The sequence below is a fragment of the Rosa chinensis genome, chromosome 7 (genome assembly GCF_002994745.2).
Source record: "Rosa chinensis cultivar Old Blush chromosome 7, RchiOBHm-V2, whole genome shotgun sequence".
Lineage (NCBI taxonomy): Eukaryota > Viridiplantae > Streptophyta > Magnoliopsida > Rosales > Rosaceae > Rosa > Rosa chinensis.
Window position 1 is genome coordinate 58,816,178 of NC_037094.1, and position 25,169 is coordinate 58,841,346.

Below are 25,169 nucleotides of genomic sequence, written 5' to 3' on the forward strand. Positions count from 1 at the left end.
GCAGTCAAAGTCCAATTTGAAGGCATATTGATGCTTTTGGCCGGTTGGAGATTCAATCACTATTCCTGCCCCCGCGGAGTCACTGGTGCTTGAGCCATCAAAATATAGTAGCCAAGGCTCATGATACATCTGGCCGACTTATGCAGTATCTATTTCAACGTTCTCCATATCTTCAATTTCAACAGAAGGGTGGTCAGCAAGAAATTGAGCCAATGCCTGGCCTTTGACCGACTTCTGGGCCACGTATTTGAAAGTAAATTCAGAAAGCGCCATTGTCCATTTTCCAATTCGGCCTTTGATGATCGGCCGAGTTAACATATATTTAATTAAATCCGTTTGTGAAATTATATGAACAACTGAAGGTAACATATAATGTCGTAATTTAATAGCCGAAAAGTAGAGCACGAGGCATAGTTTTTCAATCGGCGAATATCTTATCTCAACGGGTGTGAGGATTCTGCTCAAATAATGGATGGCTTGCTCTTTTCCTTGATCATTGTCTTGAGCCAACATGCTCCCAATTGATTCAGTTGTGGCCGCTATGTAGAGCTTCAACGGCTTTCCTTTCTGTGGAGGTACTAACACTGGGGGTTGTGTTAAATACTTCTTGAGTTCGTCAAAAGCTTGTTGGTGCTCTGGCTCCCACTTGTATTCATCTCCAATTTTCAACTTAAGTAGAGAGAGAAAGGCCGAAGTTTACCGGCCAAGTTAGAGATGAATCGTCTGAGAAAATTAACTTGACCAAGGAATGATTGTAGCTGTTTTTTGTTAGAAAGAGCGGGTGCATCGATAATGGCTTTAGCTTTATTCTTGTCGACCTCAATTCCCCGTTGGTGAATGAGAAAACCTAGAAAATTCCCCACTGATACTCTGAAAACACACTTCTTGGGGTTCATTTTAAGTTTATGTTTTCGCATACGTTTGAATGTTTGCTCAAGATCAGCTAGATGTCCTGATCGGGTTTTTGATTTAACAACCACGTCATCTATGTACACCTCTACGGTTTTGCCAATTAAGTCGTGAAAAATGGCATTCATGGCCCTTTGGTAAGTTTCTCCGGCATTCTTTAAGCCGAAAGGCATCACTATCCATTCAAAGGTTCCAACAAAGCCTGGGCACCTGAAGGCGGTTTTATGGACATCCTCTTCGGCTACAAATATTTGATTATAGCCGGCATGACCATCCATGAAATATAATATTTCATGTTTGGCCGCTCCATCAATTAAGAGATCAGCCATTGGCATAGGATATTCATCTTTTGGAGTTGCTAAATTTAAGTTTCTGAAGTCAACGCATACTCTCATCTTGCCATTTTTCTTTCTTACAGGTACAGCGTTGGAAACCCACTCCACATATCTAGCAGGTCTAATAAATTTAGCATGTAGTAATCGTTCAATTTCCTCTTTCATTTCAATTTGTACCTCGGTGGAACATCGCCGAGGAGCTTGTTTGTAAGGTTTACAATCATCTCTAAGAGGTAATACATGTTCTACTAAGCTTCTATCGAGCCCGGGCATTTCATGGTATTCCCATGCAAAACAATCCTTATATTTTCGTAATAAAGCCTCCATCGCTGCTCGCAGTTCTGGATCGAGAAGTCTACTGATAGAGATCAGCCGAGGGTTATCTTCATCTCCCAAGTTGATTTGGTCTACAGGATCTTGAGTTTCAGCTTCAGTATCTTCTAATTCAGCCGGGGCTGGGCCGATATCTTCCAACTGCAATTCTTCTTCCTGTTGTTCTGCAATATATTCCATCAAGTTGATGGCCGAGTTAGACTTGGCAGTCCTGTCGGCCCAATAGGCCAGCAAACGTCCTAAAATAGATCGGACTGCGGCCTTTCTTTCTAGAGACCTTGGGTCTCTAGACATTGATATTGTCCTTGAAGAGGTCAACCAGGGTTGGACGTTCTGCATCTTACAAAACATCCTCACTCCCTAGGTTGACAATTTTCTGGGCCGTAACTTGGGTAGGTCGGCCCTTGCTATCTCGTCCACTGAAAGTGAAATAACCAATATCGTCCTCATAAAACCTTGCTTCTACTACATTGGTGGATGCTTGAAATGGATTATTGTCTGCTGGAATGACCTCAATTTTGTCTCCATGCCAGAAGATCAAAACTTGATGCAGGGAAGAAGGAACACATAAGTTCTGGTGAATCCAATCGCGGCCAAGCAACGCATTGTAATGAGCAGATGAATCGATCACGAAGAAAGCTGTCATGTTTGTCTTTTCCCCCACTGTGACATCGAGTGGGAGGATACCTTTTGGCCTGCTCTTCCCACCAGAGAAGTTGCTCACTGTGATGTCCGAAGGTAGCAAATCGGATTCAGTTCTGCGTAATTTCTTCATAACGGCTGTAGGTAACACATTAACTGCTGCACCATTGTCCACCAAAACTTTCGTTATTGGATATCCCTCTATGTATGCCGTGATGTATAACGGCTTCAAATGCTGAGCCATTTTGGCCGTTGGTTTTGTGAGTACCACACGGCCATCTTCATCCTTCAACTGGGCAACGGCTTCATCAATCTCAAATCGAGGTTGTTGATCGGCAACAAAGTCGCCGATCAGTTCATTTGATTGACCTGGTTGAGCTTTGAGTTCTGAAGGTAGGACATAAACCATGTTGATGTCCATTATATTACCTTCTCCTTTTCCAAAGGCGGCCTCGCCCTTGTAAAATGGGGATAAGGTTTCCATGTCAAAAGCTGTGTCATCTCCTATGTCATAGTCGATTCTAGCTTCATTATCATAGTCACCTTGTTCCTCTTCTTCCCCATAATCGACTTCCTCATCACCCTCGTCTCCATAATCGTCTTGTTACCATTGTTCGTGGCAGCACCTTCTACCATTTCTTCATCCTTCAACTGCTGATTGAGACTGGCTTGCTCTTTCTTCAATTCTTCAATGGCCCCAGTTGTCAGCTTGGTGGACGCCTTATCTGTCTCTACTTGCCACTCGATTGCCACTCGGCGGACGTGAATCCATAAATCTCAGCAGCTGGATGTTGTTTATGGTAGGTGCGGAGGTAAATCAGGTCAGCATCAGAAATAGGTAAGTTATCAGTATTGGCTTCCAGTTTATAATTCTCCATCATTGCCTGATGATTTTTAAGCCGATGCTAGAATCCTCGGTGATGAGGTATGACTCTGAAGACCGATCCTTTTCTAACATTTTCATCATTGCGCCTTCCTCCTCAGTTAGGCCATAAGTGGCCAATGCTGAATACATCCTATGATACTTTTTCATCATCCCTAGATCTTGATTTGAGAACGGCGGATCCTGTCCTCTCAGTACTCTTATGGTAGGGACTTTTCCATTTGGCATCTTATCCATAACCGCCTTTTGCACTTCCTTCTGTTGTTCAATATCCTTAACTTTGGCATCGGCTTTCGCTTGCTCTTCAGTCGTAAAGTCTTTCTTTTCTAAATAACCATCAAGTTCCCTTGCGCGCCGGGCCTCTTCTGGAGTTATGCCATAGGTTTCCTCAGCCGAGTGACTTCTATGAAAACATCTAAGGAAATGAAAGTCGGCTTCTGAAACTGGAATTTGAGCGACTATATCCTTCTTTTGGATTCCTTTGCGATGTGCTTGATACAAAGCTTTTAAACCAAGTGTAATGAATCGGCTATGGAAACCCTGCCGAATCAGAGCATGATCGGCATCAGAATTTGCTACTATTGTATTGAGAATATAGTCTTGACTCCTTGGAAGCCCATAAATTGCAAGGGCTGAATGTTTCTGGTGAAACTTTTTCATTGTTTCTAATTCAGCCAACTTAAATGGAGGGTTAAGATGTTTGAAGACCTTTACCCCTCCTTCAGTAAACCGCAGATGGGGTAGCTTTGGGAAGCTAAGGACATTTTCAAAATGGTCACCGATGGTCTCAAGTTCCATAGATTCTCCTGAATCCTTATGAAAGTCCTCTCTTATTATAGGGGCTTCTTTGTTATCTGCTTCAGTAGAGCGTCTGACTTCCTGCCCTTCTGACCCTTGCTGCCTTGCGGCCGCCACTTCCCTTTGCATACGTCTCTTTTGAGTTTTTGTCAAAGGGAAAAATGGCTGATCTCTGGCCGCTCGGCCATACCACCTATTATCATGAGTAACTGGTGGCCGATATGTCCTATAAGGTCTTCGGCCTCTATTTCTAGCAAAATAATCTTGGTCATAAAATCGATCATCTTGGTCAAAACCTGATCGTCGTCGGCCATTGAAACCATTAGCAAAATTTCCCTCAAGATCATCATCCTCAAAAGTCAACATCCTCCTCACCGAAAGTCGTCCGCTTTCGGCATTTTCAGATTCCTTTATCCTCTTAAACACACTTTGGGAAGTTTGTTGTTACACCCCATATCTGAGATACCCTTTTTACTGAGTTGCATGAAATTCCTTATGGTTACCGTTCGCGGTTATAATTTTAACGTTTAGGGGGTGGTTAAAAATTGACTTTTTATGAGTTAATAATTTGAGAAAATTTCCTTCATGAAAGTTGTAGAGGGCGTTAAACCGAGCGCGTGCATATGTGGTACGTAAAAATCAGAGTTCGTATGCAAAAGTTATGAGTGAATTACGAAAATTACTGTTCATGGTAAAATTTGAATATATATGGAAAGTTACCCTGGAAACCATTACTGTTCATGGTAAAATTTGAATATATATGGAAAGTTACCCGGGTAGGTTTCCAAAACCGGAAACCCACCCCCCTTTCTCTCTCCTCTCCCCCGATTCTTCTCCCTTTCCCTTCGGGTTCTCTTCCTCCCTTCGATTCTTCACTTTCCGGCCACCATCCGGAGTGCAACCGGTCACCACAGGGGCGCCTCAACCCGCTCTTGACACTAGTGACCTAGGATTTTGGAGTTTTGGCCGTGAAAGTCCGGATCGAAGCAAGGATTGCTCCGGTTGCAGTTTTGGGATTTTGCCGATTTCCGGCCATTCCGGCCACCTCCGGCCACCAGATTCACATCGAAGGTTTGGTTTTTGATGGAGATTATTTCCCCTAAGGTAGTTCATTCCAATTTGCATTGTAGAGGTCGAATTGACAATTTTTTCATTTCTAGGGTTCTTGAAGTTTCGGGGCTTTCCTTCATCGGCTTGATTCGACCACTTCGAGGTAAAATTGGATGATGTTGTAGTTGGGAAAATTGTTGGGCCTGTTGTGTAGATGCTAGTGCCGGAATTTGGTGGTCATCGGAGGAAGTGGTTGCCGGCGCGTGGTGGTGAGTAAAGCTGTGTTTTAATTTCAGTTTTAATCCCATATACCCTATAACGATTGTAGAATGTAATGTATGAAGTTTGGTGGAAATTGGAGGAATTACGAATTGAGTTTAATTGATTAATTATTGATTTTCGCGAGTTCGATCGCCGAATTCCTTTCGGTTCCACTTTAGATATTACACCGATGAAAGATTAATGTTGGAGTATTAAGGATGGATGTTGTAGAGGGTTGAGGAGTCGGATGTTAGGAAGGGGGATGTTTTGAATTTCCAATTATAAGTATCGTAAAGTTAAAGTTCCGTCCTGTGAATTATATATATTTATGATTGTTATTCGTACAGGACGAGAGGAGTCTCCATACGAGGAGAATCACGAGCGACGTCAGGATTGACCGCATATTGTGAGTGGACCTTTGATTTAATTGATGCATGCAAATTAAATTCCGCAAGTTTTAAGTTATTGATTTATCAACTTAATTATCGAGCATTTTATTTTGGTTTGGATTATTGAATGTTTTACTGGTTTGAACTTTTGAATTAAGATTCGTTATGCTCGATTTGAGGATTTTGATTTATGCGGATTCGGAAATTTATACTATTGATTTTATATTTATATTCAGCTATTTGAGCTCTTTATGAGATTTACGAAATAAGAATTCGAGGAAGCAAAACTTTATACTTCTTTATACCCTACTTATATTGGAACTTGAGATGATCTTGGCGTGCGGGGTCACGTCTTTATACACTTGGATTCTTATTTCGTGAGATATGTGGGGAAACTATACAGATTTATTGGCTTTCGGCGATCTTCTTCCTCACCATACGCGGGTCATGTGCTCAGGTCTCCTCCTCACTTACTTTGTGTTTGTGAGTGGCAGTTGAGGTAGCTTTCTCCTCCTCACGTGGGTGGTAGTCGAGGTGATATTCTCCTCCTCGCACAATCTATGTGTGAGTGGTAGTTGAGGTTATTAGTTCTCTTCCTCGCACAATCTATGTGTGAGTGGCAGTTGAGGGTAGGTTGAGCCTGAGGGGCTCCATTCCCGTATGGTGAACCCATTTTTCCCCATATTCTTTGTTGTTGTTCTTGACTAGCGGGGCTAGTCGGGTTTTCTTATTTATTGCATGCATCGGGAGTTTTATGGATATAAATGTGGAAAAGTATAAAACCCTTTTTCTTTCAATTATTTATTTTTGTCCACTCACGCTAACGTTTTTATATACTTTTCCCTGGGCCCTTCGGTTTCAAATGCCCAGATTGCAGTATTGTTGCTCGGTGTACGAGTGTGAGCCATAGTGACCGCACCTGCTTCCGCCATCACCTTCTGTAGGTTACCTGTTTAACCTACTGCACTCATTGTCTATTTATATTCCTAGAATGCTCTGATTACTAAGGGATATGTGACCCAAACTTGTATGAATTATATTTGAGGTCGATGACCTAACTTTGGTGATTGTAGTAACTTTTACCTTTTGGAGATTACGTATGATGTTATTAACTTTGAGATGGGTTTGGTTGAATTTGGGAGCAGGGTGGCTCCAGGAGTTATGGTTGGATGATTAGAAGTGAATTTTGGTTTTCCGCAGGATTTTGGGTTATCCATTTTTAAGGGAGGTTATGCCGAAATTTTTGGTAAATCTCCTTTAAAGGTGGGTCCCGCAGGGCCACTTCGGATTCCAGGGCGGAATTCGGGGTGGGTCTTGTCATTTGTTGTCCCTGATAACATCCCTTGGGACTGTGAGGGCCAAAGAGCTTAAGTACTTCATCCTTGGCCATATTGGCCGTGGGAGTCCCCAATTCACTGCCAGCATGTTTCTCTCCTGAGTCTTTCTTCTTACTTTCTTCACAATTAGTTGGGGCTTTTAACCCAGGCTTTACCTGTCGATCAGTAGCTAACTCTTGGTTCTTGATTTGCAGAAGATTATTGAGGGTTACCTCACAGTTGCAACGGCTGCACAGAATCACAGCACTGGCCGGCAGTACTTTTGAAGTAGATGACGATGAGGCCTTCAAAGCCGGTGGCATTGTCATATCGTATGCATCCTCATCCTGACTGTCATAAACTGGTTCCCTCCTCTGGTCACGAAACATATACCTCCTTCGGGCCCTAGGATCAGACAAGTTCATGTTTGGCCAATTCCTCCTGTGACCTCTTGGGAAGTTGACGTACACCATGTTGACTGGAAAAGGGTCGGTATCGACAAGCTGAGCTGGTTTGCTCGTCTCCGGAAACTTCAGCTTTCCTTTTTCGATGAGATCCTGCAAAGTATCTCGGTAAACCACGCAATTGTTAGTAGAATGCTTCCATGAATTGTGAAATTTACAATAAGACTTATTTCTAGTTTCATCGGCCTTAGGCATAACATGGCCGTTTGTCAATTTAATTACTTTCTCAGCAAGAAGTTGATCAAAAATTATGTCAGCCTTTGTGATATCAAAAGTGTAAGTGCGGGTAGGTGTCAATCTTAAGGGTGTGCCATCTTTGGTATGGTAGGTTATCAGCTGAGGTTTATCTTTGATTGGGTTTGTTGGCTTTGCAAGGGCTTTACAAACCACTGGTTTGTTTATAAACAATTCGGCAGCATTGATATCGGCCGAATCTTCTTCCTCGACCTTCAAACCTTCGAAATTGGCCTCCATAGCATGAACATTAGGATTCTTATAATAAGTTCCCTTTGAGGCTGATCTAGCTTGAGTCTCTTCTCTAATGATTGCCTCATATCTAGCCACGCTAGTGGTTAATTCAAAGATGTCTCTAATATAAACTCCCTCATATTTCTTGCGCAATTCATAATTCAGACCTTGCTGAGCTATTCGAACAAACTCTAGCTCTCCCAGATTGACTTTGCACTTATTTCTTGCGGCCTTAAATCTATCTAAGAAATCTTGGGCCGACTCATGTGCTTCTTGATACATTTTTGCTAAATCAGCGATTGTGACTTCTGGTTCGGCTCTGTAGAATTGCTCATGGAAAGCTCTTTCCATGTCGGCCCAGTTTTGAATAGAATTAGAAGCCAAGTTGACATACCAAGCATGAGCAGGGCCGGTCAGTTAGTTCTCAAACCACTTCAACTTCAAATCGTCATCTCTAGATATGCTCAGCACATCGCGCTGTGAACCGGGAAATATGTGCTATAGTTGATTGGTAATCATCTCCACTGAATAAAGGAAAGTCGGGAAATTTGAATCCCCTCGGATAGTCTCTGTTTTCAACCCTTTCTAGATATGGTTTGGTGTATCTCGGCCTGGCCGTTCTTCTAGGAGCTGGCCCTACAGTCTCTTCACAGATTCTCCTTATTTCTTCGACTGTCAACCCATTCCTAGGTGGATTTTGTCCTCCCAAACCATTGTTGTTATTTATCGGCTGTTGCACATAATTATTGGCCATTCCAAATTGGGGTTGAGCTTGAAAGGGCTGTCCACCAATAGGAAACTGAGCCTGTGGCTGTGGAACATAAGCATGAGCTTGCTGCCATGGAGGTTGAAGTGCTTGGTTGAGTTGGCCTTGTTGATTTTGTATCAGTAAGGTTTGCAAAGTGTTCTGACCATTCACCATAGCCGCCATTGTTTGGTTCAGTTGCTCAAGAGACGTTTGCAATCCTCCGATAGATCGGTTAGTATTCTCTCCCAAAACAGTAGCTAACTGATCTACCAACGTTCTATTGTTGATTTCTCCTCGGGCAGCGAGTTCATTCGTCTGCAATTTAAAAACCTCATTCAATGCTTTGTACAAATACTCGGCTGACACTCCGGCCGGTCCTAAATAATCAGTTTCCACAGTATCTCTAACTCTACCGTCTTGTGCTGCATAGATGATAGCACCGGGAGTGGTTGCACTATTCGAGGCATTCTGAAAAGCATTAAGTGGTGAGTCTCTAGACGAACTTTCAGTAGATTGCCTGGCCAAGGCTGCGTCAGCGGCCGCTCGTCTCATGTCTTCTTGCCTTGTAGCGGCGTCGGCTGCCGCTGCTTGTGTGGCCTCTTGTCTTGCGGCTAGTTCGGCCGATGCAGTCTTTGCTGCTTCTTGAGCTCTAAGTTCATCGGCTGATTGTTTTGCCGACGAAGCGTCTGAAGTCACATTCCCACTTGACTCAAGTGACATTCTGATTGGAGTAAGATCGAGCTTCGGTCGTGATGGACAAAAAGTTGAATTATGTCCTGACTCTCCACACCGAAGACACTTCTTTCCCCTGTTTACACTGTATGGGTTGTCTTGTTTTTGTTGACTAACCTCCTTCACTTGCATTCAACCTTACTAAGCAAATAGTAATCTTCGTCCCACTGGGCGTGCCAAAAGATGTTGCCTCTGAAAATCACCTCGGCCTATACAGCCGAGGGATCAAGGAACAAATGTCCTTCTTAATGAATAGATGCGGAGCGTGCCAGCACACGGCCAGAAGGCCAAGTGTACAATTATAGGTGTAGTGGATGTAAATCTGACTTATCAAACAATTGTTAGCCGAGGAAGGAACTTATTCTAGGCTGCGGTTCGATGCCTCTAGATCAAGGACTTGGCGGTTGAAGGTCGGGTGAGTTAGGTGTGGTTGTGAGAGTATGTGTAAATATAAAATTAATAGCTACTATGAGACTACGAACAGTAAATGGCACGATCAAACAAGTAAAGCATAAAGACAATAAGGAGCAAATAAAAGATAATAACAACGAAATTGAAATCTGGAATGGCTGAAAATTATCAACTATTGTTTGAAAGAAAACAAAGAGAACAATTCAAAATCGATACTAGGCTACAAGAAAGATAAAGTAACTGAGATTGTAACTAGCAGAGCAAATAAACTAAGGAAACAGACAGAAATTCTACCTAAGCAAAAGGTAAAACGAAATAAGAAAAGCTTGATGGCTTGAGTTTCTGGAGTTGTGTGTGTATTGTCTTCTATCAATGCTTCTATTTATATCGGCTGCTTTGTGACTTGAACTAATCTCTTGATTCTTTGAAGTTGAGTGGAATTCGGCCTCCTCTTGGCTCAGTAACTCTATCTTGATTCGACTTCAAAACTTATCGTCGGCTGACTTGACGCTGGACTCTATCTGGATCGGCTTTGATGGTTGTCATCAACGGCTGTAATTAATCTTGAAGTAGGCTATCTTGGATTGCACTCTCCTTATCGGCTGACATGAACTTCAAATCGACTGAAATACTACTTGATCAAATTTCATTTTCATTGCTTATCGACCTCTCTGACAATCAGCCAATATCTTTCTAAGTTGAGTTCGGGTTGGAAACCAATTAGAGTATTGGCCAATGGGCTTTTAGACAATAAACCAATGACTACGGGCCGGCCAATAACCAAAGGCCTAGCTTCGTCTGACTCATCTTGGACCAACTGAAGTGTCCACTTATTCACCGGCCACCATTTCTAGCTACCGGCCCAAATTACTTGTAGAGTGGCTCATTGTAATTAGAAATCACTCAATAACTATATGCACATTAGCTATGTCCGAGTGGCCATGCAAATGTGGGTACAAACAATGGGATCCCAATCTTATCAAGGAAAATATGATTGAGTGCGAGCATATCCCATACGAGTGTTTAGCAAGTGATGCTGATAATGAGGACAGACCAAGCCATGACTCATCTGATGATAACAGACGACCTTCAAAAAGATTGAGGTTCGATCCCAGTATGAAATGAGTACAGATGCAAGAATTAGCAGGAGGAAGCTGAAAGGGAAAATTAATATATGAAAAAAATGTAGCCGTTCAGGCAATAATCGAAAGGTAGCTGTAAGGAAGCTGATGAAGATCTAATTTACTGCACCAAAGGTACATCTCCTTAGGCATGAATGTCGAGGTTTTTCTATGTCTTCATGTACGGTTTGTTTACATTATATCTTTAATTTGTTTTTTCTTCCGTTTCCTTGTTTATTGGAGGCATTTATCTCTAAATCCTTCTGTTGTGTTGCTGTCACAAAGAACTGGTACCTTATTTTTTTCCTGATATCAAATTCCATACTTTAAGGCTATATAAGCAAGCCAACAGGGTTGTACAGCAAGCAGTCCATCTTTATGACAGGTTTTTCCTAAACTTGAATTGTATTTATATGAATGAAGTAAACATCAATGTACTTTCATCTTTGTAGACAGTAGAATGAGGCCTTTTGGCTAGGCAATTGTTCTTTGCAAGAGAAAGTTACTACGGAGGGTTTGTATGACTAGAAAAACCTCGGACATCTTACTATTTATAGGTATATATGATGCTGTGCTACTTTATTTTGGTTACTCTGGAAGGGATCGAACCCTTGATCACCTAATTTAACCCAATTCAGATCCCCACCCTTTAAACTATCCAGTCCTTATCTAATTGAAATGACTTGCCATTGGTTAACTTGTGTTTGGGATGTGTTACAAATCACTTCAAGCTAAGTTGAAGTAAATTCATTTTTGTTGGCCTTGCAAGTTGCAGCAGTCAACTCTACAGTCACACAGTGTAGGTGCAAACTGCAAATTGACTATTTGAGTTTCTGCATATTCATGGTGAAAAGGCATTTATTTGAAATGGAAGAATAAATGTGTATTGTAACTTGGCAGAGTGTAATTAATCATGGATAAAGAGTAGAACATTGTATTGGACCACTGTCAAGAATTGATAGAGCCTTCCAAGTCTCACTCTTGTCAAGAATTGCAGAGGCGGGAAAGAAGACAGAAGTTTCTCAGGACATTGAATGCGTGGTAAAAGATGGACTGATATACAATGGCAACGTTTGACAACAAGGATAGGAATGGATTAAGATACATTATTAAATTAGATTAGAATAAGATTGGATTTGTTTTACTCTTTTCACGTCTTTGGTATGAATGATAGGATTGGAGCTGGAATGGATAACCTGTGAATGAATCATGATTGAGTTAGCAAATCTGTTTGCCACAATCTAATCCAAAATCCTTATAAATTGTGAGGGCAGGTTTATAACAGTCTTCGCAGTAGCAATGTTAAGTGGCTAATGTACACCTGTCACCATTATTTGGTTCATTTTTCACCTTCAATTGCGGGAGTTTCATTCAAATTGCAATGTGACAGGTTTGATGCATCGTTGTGAACAATCAATCGATCCTCAGAATTCTGAATTGGATTTCTTGATTACAAGTGTTTGATGGATGGCGAGTGTTGGGTTCGGATCGGTTCGAATTGAAGATCAGAGTTTCATCAGAAAGAGAGAAATTGCAATTGCGCTTGTGATAAGAGTGAAGTGGAACTTGGACGGTCAAAGCACAATTGTGACCGTTGGCGCCATAGAGCGGTGTTTCTGCTTCGTCAACCCCACGCGCTGTCTCAAAAGCTTTGAATCTGAAATTTGAATTACGAAGCAGAAGTCAAACAGTCAACGAGACCGGGATAGCCGATTGGAAAAAGGCCCAATCACTTTCATGGTGAAGAAAATGAAAAAAATTAATGCGTCATGGTTGGTCTCATCTCTAATATTACTAAGCTCTTGAATCCGCTCGGTATCACCACCGCCGACGGTGGCGATGAGGACGTGGAAGACGTTAGAGACGGTGGTGCGGCCAATGAAGTGGACACCGACGAGGCCGGAATGGACGGTATGGCTCCATTTTAAGGTATAAAGCTTGAGATTGGGAGTCTGAAGACACACAATCGAGCTGTTCGGCTGGGATCACGTGAAAAAATTTGGAGCAGTTCATTACGTATAATTAGCCTCTAATTAAAATCTAATGCTCAATAGACTTTCAATTCAAGAATGGATTGATTTGGGCTTACTCTCCTTTTGTATAATTTCACATTGTGCATGAATAATATTGTTTGCTTGTTGTGTTCTGTTGAGATTCTGAAGAGTTTCACCCAGGAAAGGAAGGATGGAATCGTAAGGAGGCGTGCGGAAGAGGTTATGGAGAGACACAGAGCTTGTGGATGCAGAGGGTTAGTGCTCCTGCTTCACCCATGGAAATGACTGGTATGGCTACTCACCTTTAAGGAACAAAACCAAAGAGCATACAGCAAGATCGTGTGTTCTACTTTCTTGTTTGTCTTGTGTTTGTAGAAATGAGAAAGCTAGATTTGGTTAGAATTGTGGCTGAATTGGTGGTTAATGATGTCGTAGTGATTCTTAGGGATTGTTACTCGTTCTGCTTCTTAGACCTCTGAGGACATGCTCTTTTGCCTTGTCCTTGACTCCTTGCACAATGTTTGGTTGCTTAGAAATGCAGAAAGATTTGGGTTTCCATTTGATCCAGAAAATATTTATATACTGGGATGGGTATGGGTGCTGTTTGTTACCATTTTAACTTATTTACTTTCTGTGTGTTTGCTAGGGAAAATTGAATTAAGAAGAGAAGCAGACACACAGTTTGGAATTTTGTTTTTTGATATGTTTGATTTGTGGAAAAGTAGAAAACAAGATGGGAGTGGATTACTAATTTGAAGTAAGGTAAATAGTTGTCCATGGCTTGTCTGTGTTGGAACTTGGATGAAGGATCTTCGTTTTATGTTTCTTGGGAACGTTGCTTTAGAAAATATGATGTAGTTCTGTCACTATGAATGTTATTATTTGAAGTAATGGATGGGGGTGTTTATACCTTATAAATAGTATCTCCTATGTAGTCCATAAGTCTCTTTGCCTAATGCAGTTTCTTTACTACTGCCCCCTGCCTATCTATAAACAGTAATACACGAAATCAGATGCTGGCTTCTGGGAATGTTTAATTTATATTTGGATTCAAAGTCTGTATTTCGATAACAAAAAGTTTTGTTTATTGTAGTATATTTGTAGCGTCATGAATCAAACTACATATAGTATCTACTATTGCAGATTGCCATACTATTCAAGTTCCCCTTTGTGTAAATCAAAGGTTTATTCTTATGCAGTTTTGCCTAATAACTGATCACTTTTCCCTCTTGATCTCCAGGATCATGATTTCGCAAGCACTGTTTGTGTTTTGTCCCCGAAACTGCAGGTAATTTTTCCTTTTTGTATTTCAAGTCAACTTATGCTGAAATCGTTCTTGTAACACTTTTCTTTTTCTTATGTGAGTGATAAAACTCTCTTATTGTGCTTCAAATAATAGGAGTACCTGAACTTTGTCAAAGCACATCGTGGTGATGAAGATATTGTTCCACTAATGGAGGTCATACTGTGTTACAAACCTTTAACTTTTCATGTCTCTATTAAGGAATCATTCTTAAGTTCAAAATTATGTTTCAGAAGTTACTTGAATCTCGTATTGAGCTTCGCCCTCTTCTGATCACCTCCCACAGAAGACTAAAAGATATACTGTTCCTTGATCTTGCTTTGGCTTCAGCTGTCAAAACAACTATGGAAAGGGGACTCACAGATCTACATTTTTCTAACCCACCGGTAAGCATCAAATATCTTCTTAATTATTAGAGGAATTAATGTCAATAGATACCACTATGCAAAACAAAAAATTTACGGGGCTTTTTTATGATACTGAAAACAGGAGATTATGTTCTTCATTTCCTTGGTGCTCGAAAATTTATGCCTGTCAACAGTTAACAATTAAGATCTCATTTACTGCACCAAGGTAGATCTCTCTGTGAGCATGAATGCATCATGCTGACCTTTTCTCATGTGTCATTTAGGGAACTTCTAGTTTATAATTTTGGTTCTTGCTCTACTTCAACTTCTGGAAATGAAATGTTTAGATCCTTTTTTCTTTTTGAAATTTCAATGTCCAATGGAGTTCCTTTCTTAACTCATGGTGTTATGCTGTTGTCATAGGACTGGTACCGTATTAGTGAACTGTATAAACCCAATCATGGTCAGTGGGCATTACAATCAAAGGCTATTCTTGATCGCTTACAATTAGTACTTGCTGATAGGTCTCAGTGCTACCAGAGGAAGATCCAGCCCAGTGCAAAATATCTTGGTAATTTGCTTGGTGTTCAGAGGTCAGTGGTGTGTTGTTGTTACTTGACTTTTGCATCTATAGTAGACGACGAGTGAGGCTTCTTTTTTATGTCTTCTCCCTGATATCAGATTGATATTTTTTCTGAGGAGTTAATGAGGGCTGGATCAGAGTATATTTTGTCTACTCTCATCAATCATTTTGACCCCATTATTAGAAAAACGGCTAACTTAGGCTGGTTAGATTAGATTGAAGATTCATTCCAATATCGACTTTATAATGATGTCTAAGAGATCTGAGTTTTTCTTTACAACTTATAACCACATTGCTTTATTTAAAGCATATACATTGATGCTTAGTATTTGTTCAAATTGTTTGTAAGGATTTAACTTGAGTGGGGGGTTGTGTCCAGCAGTTGACAGGTTATCAGCCCAGTTGAAGTGCAGGGTATTATAGCTTCGGTTAATGAGCTAATTAGTATTCAGAACAAAGTCTATAAAAAGCCAACCATTCTAATTGCAACTAGAGTAACTGAGGAAGAGGAGATTCCAGATGGAGTAGTTGCTGTCCTGACACCTGATAAGCCAGATGTTCTATCTCATGACTCTATAAGAGCAAGAAATAGCAAGGTATATAGCCTTTTATAATTTGATTACAGATTCTCAATTAACAGACTATAATGCGGGCATTTGATATGAAAAAAGTACAAATGCTTCACTTGTGCTAATCAACATTTTATACTTAATTAGAGTATCATGATGCAGGTATGCTTTGCCACCTGCTTTGATACGAATCTTCTCAGGGATCTCAGGTTGAAAGAAGGCAAACCAATGTCAATAGAAGTAAAGTCGGCAAATATTATTATCAGGTTGGTCACTGGAGTGTTGTTTCTTTGGTAGAATTTCGGTCCCACTTCACCTTCCAAACTCTTTTTTGTTCTTTTACTTGCAGTGACAGCAGTACGTCCGTCTTTTCATTCAAGTCTTTTGCTACTCAATCCATTCATCAAGGATTTGCCTTAAAAAATAAAATTTTCTGCGGTAGATATGCTATTTCAGTCGGGGAGTTCACCAATGAGATGGTAAGATAACATTTTTGTGCTTCAAATTCTTTTTTATTTTTATTATTATTATTATTATTATTATTATTTTATTTTTTTTTGTGTGTGATATGTACATACACTATAATTGATGAAAACCTGCAGAGGCATCATAATTGGAAGGAATTTCTGAGATTCAGACACCTTTAATTTTTTTTTTTCTTAGATACTTTTTAAGTTTGAAGTAATTTCTTCTCAAGTCTGAATAGGTGAAATTATGCATATGTTCATGTTATCTGATGATTTTCTGCCGCATAGGTTGGTGCAAAATCTTGCAACCTAAGATTTTTGAGAGGAAGGGTGCCAACATGGATTAAAATTCCCATGTCAGTCGCCATACTATTTGGAGCCTTTGAAAAGGTCCTATCAGAAGATGTTAATAAGGTATTCTTTTCGACTTTTTAATTTGTTATACACTGAATTTTGATCAAAAATTTATATCAATTTTAATTGTACATCAATTCTGTTACCATTTGATCGAATTTCAATTCTAGTGTACCAAAATCACACTGTATTCTTCTTACCATTCCGTGACTCAGTCCCTAAGTTACCCAAAACTGAGAAAGCTGGTTCTGATTTTGATCAGGCATTTGAGTATTCTTTCCTCATATGTTATGCTCTCTTCAGGTCCATCTGTGAATCTAAAAAGGTCTATCAGACTGGCTAATTTTCTTAAGAGAACTTGTCACCAAAAAGGAATGCCACAAGTTCGTGTTAATCCTTTTGTCTGGCGTTTATAATTTTTTTCACCCATAGTCAGTATTTTTGTTGCTTTCTTGTCTTGGGGCTTTTCGCTTGTCCCCTGTTTTGTGTTTCTTTTCTTTTGGTCACAGTGGAAGGGGATTGAAACCCTGACCTAGTCTAATCCTAACGCAACTCCCAACACCCCCCCCCACCACTTGGGCTAACCTATGGGTCTCATTAGAAATATATTACATTTAGCATCTAATTAAACTTAAAGGTTCTCTTGTGAAAGTGTCTTTTTATTCCTGCCTGTAAGCCTGTTTGTTGCAGCTTTTGAAGGGGAATCCCAGTTGGAGTCTTCTCATTTGTATCTGTGCCCAACCCCCTAGAAGCACTGATGCTAAACAGACATGCCACACACACACACACACACAAAATCATATATATCACACAGATTTATATTATTCTTAATTCTATTCACAGATTAGATCTATCTCCAACACTAATATTTATCAAATGAGAAGGAAACACAGAGAAAAAATTAAAAAACAATAGTAAGCTTGAACATTTTATTTCGTTTTGCAGGATATAGCATATAAGATTTCTTCATTTTACAAATGTGTGAAGAGCGGAGACCTCTCTAAACTTCAAGCAATACAAGAAACTATTGTACAAATGAATGCTCCTTTTTCTTTGGTAATGAAACTATCATTTAGTATCGATTATGTTATTTTTTTTACAGTTAAAATGGCTCCTACTGCATTATACATTAGGTTTAGTCACTTGAATTCAATCTGCATTAAGCATACTGCGTATTTGAATCTTTTGGTAGACCCATCAACTTAAGAGCATAATGAAGAGTTCAAGAATACCTTGGCCTGGTGATGAAGGTGATGAGATGTGGAATCAAGCTTGGTGCGCAATAAAGAAGGTACGAATGTCAATCATTTGCTTTGTGCTGTTCCATCGGGTTAACTTGCTTTAGTCTCATAAATCGCAAGTTCAAAATACATACAACCAAAAAATCTAGGAAATATTTTGGTTGTATGTAGATTTCAATGAGTTTGAAATTCCTCTTGTAATCCACTGTTGGATGTTGTTATGGTTCTTTAGAATTCAGCATATTTCATAATTAAAAGAAAGAAAAGGTTGACATGAGTTTCCCTTCCAAGTTGATAATGATAAACAAAGACATTAGGACAATCTTTTCAGGAAGCACCTAAAACTCATCATACAGTTGTAAGAATGGGTTAATACTTATATCCCTGGTTACATTTCATAGGTCAATATTTTCCTATACTACATTTTGTTCTTCAATCTTCAAATGGTAGAAAGATTTGAAAATGAAGGTCCAAATAAGACTTCTCTTCAAGTCAAAGAGATTGATAAAGTATCAGATGGAACTGACAGCAGAGTTAAGAGAGGGAAGATTATGTGTGACTTAAGATCCATCATATGGTGCTATTATGACATGTATTGTTTTCCCTATTCTTAACAGGTTTGGGCTTCAAAGTGGAACGAAAGAGCTTTTATTAGTTGTAAGAAAGCTAAACTAGATCATGAGAATATATGCATGGCTGTATTGATTCACGAAATCATCTGTGCCGATTATGCCTTTGTTATTCACACAAAGAATCCCTTGTCGGGGAATACTGCACAAATTCACACAGAGGTATGACTCGTCTCTGAGTTTGAAATCTCTCCCCCACCACCCCATCAAATGTGATCATCATTCTTTCTTCATGCAAATACAGATAGTTAAGGGCTTGGGGGAGACTTTGGTGGGTGCATATCCTGGACGAGCCATGAGCTTCATAACCCAAAAAGCCAATCTAAACTCTCCTATTGTAAGAGAAACTTGTAATATATCAGATGACAATTTTTGCTTCATTCACGAATTGGCATCTCAAGCATAACTATGGCTCTCAGGTTAATTGTTATCCAAGCAAGCCAATAGGGCCGTATAGCAAGCAGTCCATCATATTCAGATCAGACTCAAATGCTGAGGATCTGGAAGGATATGCAGGTACTGGGCTTTATGACAGGTTTGTCCTAAACTTGAATTTAACAATATGAATGAAGTAAAGAATGAAGAACTTCCATCTTTTCACTGCTGTACTGGATGAGTCAGCTTCAGAAGGTTTTGTACTTTTTTAGTTACATTTGGAGGGTTTTTAAGACTAGAAAAACCTAGGATATCTCACAATTAATTGGCATGATGCTGTGGTTCAAAGTTCAAACCATCCAGTCTTATGTAATTGAAATGACCAATCAGTCATTGGTTAACTTCTCTTTGCCACTGATCAGAAGTAATTAGGTTCAAGTAGATTCATTTTGTTTAGCCTCGACAGTCAACTTTCCACAATCACTTGGTATAGATGCAAAGGCAATTTGACCATTTCAGTTTCTGCATTCTTAGTAAAAAGGCATTTATTTGAAATGGAAGAATGTGTTCAAAGTATTCTTTTGTCTTGCCTTCTTCCCAAAGGGAGCCATATAATGGTTGTCATAATGCCTCGGTGTAATCATGGATAAAGAGGAGAAGATTGTATTGGATTACACAAGCCACCGGATGATCATTGATGGGGCCTTCCAGGTCTCACTCTTCTCAAGAAGTGCAGAGACGGGAAAGATATTAGAAGGCCTTTATGGTTGTCCTAGGACATTGAAGGTGTGGTAAAAGATGGATTGATATATGTAGTTCAGTCAAGGCCACAAATCTAACCTTCAGCTACCGCAGGTTACTATTTATGCTGAAACTAATGAATTTTCAAGGTAAGAGTTTGAACATTTTGTTAGTTTGGTTTAAGCGCATGGCTAATAAAAAAATTTGTATGAATTACTATAGTTACACAATATTACTTCAGAACTTTTAGTCTTTATTATTATATTTTTGGAATGGGAAGTTCGAATTTGAATCTCTTCGACCAACATTTTGGATGGTATAGGTTACCAGACCTACTAGCTTTCTTCTTCAACATAATTAACTTTAAGCGAGTAACTTGCTTGTGGTTGCCTGGTGAAGTGTCCGAGCCACTTACAGTTGCTTCATCATATCATCATATGGGCCAACATAATTCACTTCAACTGGAGTTATGCTTCAGTGAAAATTTAAAAAATTTTAGAGTGAAAAAGAACAAAAGAGTTTTTCTTTTCAGATAAGGAAAAGCCGAGGAAAGTGCGCCCAATGTCTTGCGAATTTCCACTACCTTATAATTTGTCTTTTGCATTATTGGTTCTCAGGAATCAACCTTCCTGTCTAATACTCTTCAACGCTTTTGAGAGTTGACCTCGAGGTGATCCTGCCATACATTGAGAAGCCAAGGCAATTCTCATTCTCATTGTTCAATTCTCACATCTAAACCCTCCAAAGTCCAAACCACAAATGGCCTCCTCCTCCTCCTCAGAAAAACGTTGGAGGTATGACGTGTTCTTGAGCTTCAGAGGTAAAGACACACGCAAGACCTTCACGGACCACCTCTATAAGGCCTTAGATCATGCCGGAGTCAACACCTTCATTGACGACAGCGAACTCAAAAAAGGGGAAAATATAACGGTGGAACTGGTGCGGGCAATCCGAGGGTCCAGGATCTCTCTGATCATCTTCTCAGACAACTATGCGGATTCAAGTTGGTGTCTTGAGGAGCTGGTGCAGATCATGGAGTGTAAAGAAACACCGGAGCAATTGGTGTTCCCCATATTTTATCATGTTGATCCTTCACATGTCAGAAGACAGATTGGTATGTTTGGTCCGGCATTTCAGAAACATGAAAGTAGATATGGTACGGATAAGGTATCCAGGTGGAGAACTGCTCTTCGGGGAGCTGCAAATTTGTCTGGCTTCGATATTGCTGGCAGGTAATATATTACTACATAATAATTACATTCCACTTTTTCCGCTAGCTGTTACCCTTTAGTCAATTCAGTTCAGGTGGTTTCAAATTTACCCTTTACTTGGGGTCCTGTGATTTACCTCTTTATTCAGTTTTGCTATATCCCTCAAGTGCTTGTTTGTTTTGTTTTGTTGCATAATGAGTCTTAGTTCTGCTTAATTAACAGGCGGGAGGTAGATTTTATCGGTAACATTATTCATGAGATCAGTAGCCGGCTGAACAACATATACTTACATGTAGCCAACTATCCAGTTGGAATAGATTCACGGGTTGAAGATATCAGTAATTCGTTATCTGTTGGGTCACATGATGTTCGCATGGTTGGAATTTGGGGTATGGGTGGAATTGGGAAAACATCACTTGCAAAAGCCATCTATAACAAATTTTATCATATCTTTAGGAGTAAAAGTTTCCTTGCAAATGTTAGGGAGACTGCAAAGGATTCAAATGGTCTGATTACTTTGCAAGAAAGACTTCTCTCTGATATTTTAAGACCAACCAAGATAGAGCTAGGTAGTGTTCCGAGAGGTATCAATGTGATAAAAGAGAGACTTGGATTCAGAAAGGTCCTTGTCATTGTTGACGATGTGGATCATGTGGACCAGTTGAATGCATTGGCTATAAGGCATTTTTCATTTGGTCCAGGAAGTCGAATTATAATAACAACAAGAGATCGACATTTGCTAGAGCTAATTTCAGTGGATACAATACATCTGACTCGAGAAATGAATGAAGAAGAGGCTTTTGAGCTCTTTAATTGGCATGCGTTTAAAAGTCATTGTCCTGATGCAGGATTTTTGAAACTCTCAAGAAGCGTGGTCACTTACTGTAAAGGTTTACCACTGGCTCTTGAAGTTTTGGGGTCTTTTCTCTTTAAAGGGAGCAAAAGAGCTTGGGAGAGCACATTGGAGAAATTGAAAAAAATTCCTGATGACAAAATTCAGGATAAGCTCAGAATAAGCTTTGATGCAATTGATGAGAACCAGAAGGACATATTCCTCCATATATCTTGTTTCTTAATTGGAATGGATAGGAACTATGCCACACAAATTCTGCACAGCTGTGGTTATTTTCCAGAAACTGGAATCCGTGTCCTCCTTCAACGTTGCCTTGTAACCGTCAGTGAAAAAAACAAGCTCAGGATGCATGATTTGCTTCGAGAAATGGGCAGAGAAGTTGTTCGAGCAGAATGCCCCAAACGCCCAGAAAAACGTAGTAGATTGTGGTGCCAGGAAGATGTAATAGATGTATTGACGGAAGAATCTGTAAGTTGTACTTCCCAATCAAGACAAGCATATGCATCCCATATCTATAATACTAAAAGTAAGATGCAAATTTCAATCCCATATAGTGCTGTCTGTCATTATTATGTACGGATTCAGTCAGTTTCATCTTTTCATGGTTTTTGCAAATGCCTTCATTAGTGTGGTGGATAGAAAGTACAAATGCCTTCATGGTTTTTGCAAATGCGCATAAATCAGCCTTCTCATGCAAATAAGTGTATTTTTTTCTTTACTTTGTGCCTTCTGTTAACAGGGCACTGAAGAGATTGAAGGACTCGCTTTAAATTTACAAAGAACTGACAAAAAGAGTTTCAGTACAAAAGTATTTACCAACATGAGGAGATTGAAATTGCTCCAACTCAACTATGTACAGCTCACTGGAAACTACGGCAATCTTTCAAAAAAGTTAAGATGGCTCTGCTTTCGTGGATTCTCTTCGAAGTTCATAGGAAAGGAGTTTCTTGACCAGCGAAACCTGGTTTCTATCGACCTGCGGTACAGCAATCTCATAAAATTTTGGGAGCATTCCAGGGTATGTTAAACTTAACAGAAGTACTGTAGAACCTTTTCCTTCCTTTTTTTTTTTTTTTGAGAATAGAACCTTTTCCTTCTGGTTCAATGCATAACATCAAATTTTCCTTTTCTTCTTCTTGGACTTTGACTTTGACTTTTCTTTTTTTATTTTGTTTCTGGTCTTGTCTAACAGCTGCTTGAGAAGTTAAAGATTCTTAATCTGAGTCATTCACATGACCTAACACAATCACCAGACTTTTCAAAACTCCCAAATATTGAGTATTTGATTCTAAAAGACTGTGAGAGTTTGTCAGAGATTCACCAGTCTATTGGACATCTTAAAAGACTTGCTTTGCTAAATCTAAAGAACTGCAAAAAGCTGAATGGCCTTCCAAGGAGTTTTTATAAGTTGAAATCTATCGAAACTCTTGTTCTTTTTGGCTGTTCAAGATTTGAGAATTTGGGTGAGGACATTGGGAAGATGATATCATTGACAACGCTTCTTGTGAATGGCACAGCCATGAGTCAAGTACCATCCTCTGTAGGAAGATTGCAAAACCTGAACTATCCATCCCTGCAAGGCCTGATTCGCGTGAAGCTACGTTTCCCAGAAGTGCCTAAAAATTATTTTCCTGCTCTACCACAAGGATTTAACTCTTTAATTTTTTTGAATTTGGCGGGAAGCAGTAGTGGACTTAGCCTTCCAAAACTCAGTGGCCTTTCCAATCTTGAATCTCTACATTTCAGTAATATGGCAAACCTTCCTGCAAGCAGAGATTTGCCAACTAGTTTGAAAGAGTTGGAAGTGGACCACTGCACCGCACTGGATATAATTCCAAATGTTTCCAACATGTCGAGGCACATCCTACAGGTTCCTCTCTCTCTCTCTCTCTCTCCCCTCTCTCTTCTTTCTTCTCTCTCTCACATATGTATTTTTTATACGTGTCTTTCTCGCTATGGTATAGGGACGGACTGCAAGTGGAGATGGTGGCATTTCTGTCCCTAATATTTCAAAGTCGTTTGCATATGTCAGAAAGAGTGATCAAGTCTTTTTCCAAGTGCCTCAAATTATTGGTTGCAATTTAGAGGCTTTCACTGTATCCGTTGTTTGTTCTGCTTCTTTCAACGAGCACATATCTACAACTGGCATTTCCATTTTTGTTACAAATTATACCAAATTCATCAGCTTTGCTGTTCGACCAGCTCATCTCACTGAAATAACTTCAGATGAAGTGGTTTCACTGGTTTGGCAGATAAATTTGTCAAACATTGAGTTCAATTTGGAAGGTGGTGACTTTGTTGACGTTGAAGTTGTAATTGCTTCTGGTTTCACTTTGAAGTATACACGGGTCAGTCTAGTATGGGATCCCAAACTTATCAACGAAAATAAAATAGAGTGCGAGTCATCACTTGATAATGACTTATTTGATGATGACTCATCTGATGAGGACCGATCTTCAGAAACATTGAGGTTTGCGATGCAGGAGCTACGACCCATTCACGGCAGGTAAAGTTGTCAAACAATGAGTTCAATTTGGAAGGTGGTGACTTTATTGAGGTTGAAGTTGTAATATTCACTATGAAGAATACAGGGATCGGTCTAGTATGAGATCCCAAACTTATCAATGAAAATGAGATAATGTGAGCCTATCCCATTTGAATGTCAGCCATCACTTGGTTCTGCCTCTCATTTGATCATGACTTCTCTGATGAGGATCGACCTTCAGAAAGGTTGAGGTTTGTGATACTGGAGCAACAGCCCATGAGTCTGCAAATACACCAGCTCAGGAGAGGCTCAAGCTCACAAGCAAAACCCAAAGTCAAATGTCCCAATCTTTGCAGTTGTTGGTGGTAGTTTTCTAGGGTTCTTCCTAAAGGTACAGAATACAAGATGCTTAGCTGATTGGTACATGCTGTTGTATTAACCGAGCCTCATTTTGATGAAATTCACATCCTCCCCAACCGAAAGGCCCATGTCCTAGCTTGGAGGCTTTGGAAGACTAGAAAAATTAGCATGTTGGATAATGAATTGTTATGATGCTGTGTTTCTCACCATTGAGTCTTCATGTATTGAAATGGCCAGTTACGCATTGGTTTTACTTCTCTGTCATGTGGAAATTTCAAGATAAACAATCTGTGCATAAATTTTTTCCTGCAATTTGAGATAGCTAGAAATTCATTCCTTTTGGGCATTCTGTTCAGATAGAAGTTAAGTGTAGGAAACTTTGTTTCGATGCACTAAATTCCAATGAGTTTCAAGTTCCTTTTGTAACCTACCACTGGATGTTGTTACGGTTCTTTAGAATTGAGCAGACTTCATAAATAAAAGAAGAAAATATCACAGTTGGGCAGAAGTTAATTATTTTGATCTCATTCTTGGAAAAGTGGCAAACTTGGTCCGGTAAGATTAAATTGAGGATTCACAAAGCTGAACTGTAAAATGATGTCCATGATGTCTATGAAGCTCAGTTGATTTCTCTTGGTGTCACTACAGTTATACTCCCATTGGCTTTGCTTAAAGAATTAAGTGGCTACATTCTAAGTTCTGTGCTTCTGGTTATTAGGATCAAAAAGCCATCATTTACCATTCTAATTGCAATTACCGTTCCAAGCTTATATTTTGTTTCATGATCATTAAATCTT

The 25,169-nt window shown here is 39.7% G+C and overlaps 1 protein-coding gene and 1 pseudogene across 1 annotated transcript; both read left to right on the plus strand.

Moving 5' to 3' along the window:
* Positions 1-12,207: 12,207 nt before the first annotated feature.
* Positions 12,208-20,192, plus strand: LOC112178695 (annotated as a pseudogene).
* LOC112178688 (disease resistance protein RUN1) lies at positions 20,187-24,865 on the plus strand. Its single transcript, XM_024316875.2, has 5 exons — positions 20,187-20,695; positions 20,897-21,995; positions 22,267-22,545; positions 22,720-23,397; positions 23,492-24,865. The coding sequence occupies exons 1-5, from the start codon at positions 20,223-20,225 to the stop codon at positions 24,035-24,037; spliced, it is 3,075 nt and encodes a 1,024-aa protein (XP_024172643.1). The 5' UTR covers positions 20,187-20,222; the 3' UTR covers positions 24,038-24,865.
* The last annotated feature ends 304 nt before the right edge of the window (positions 24,866-25,169 follow it).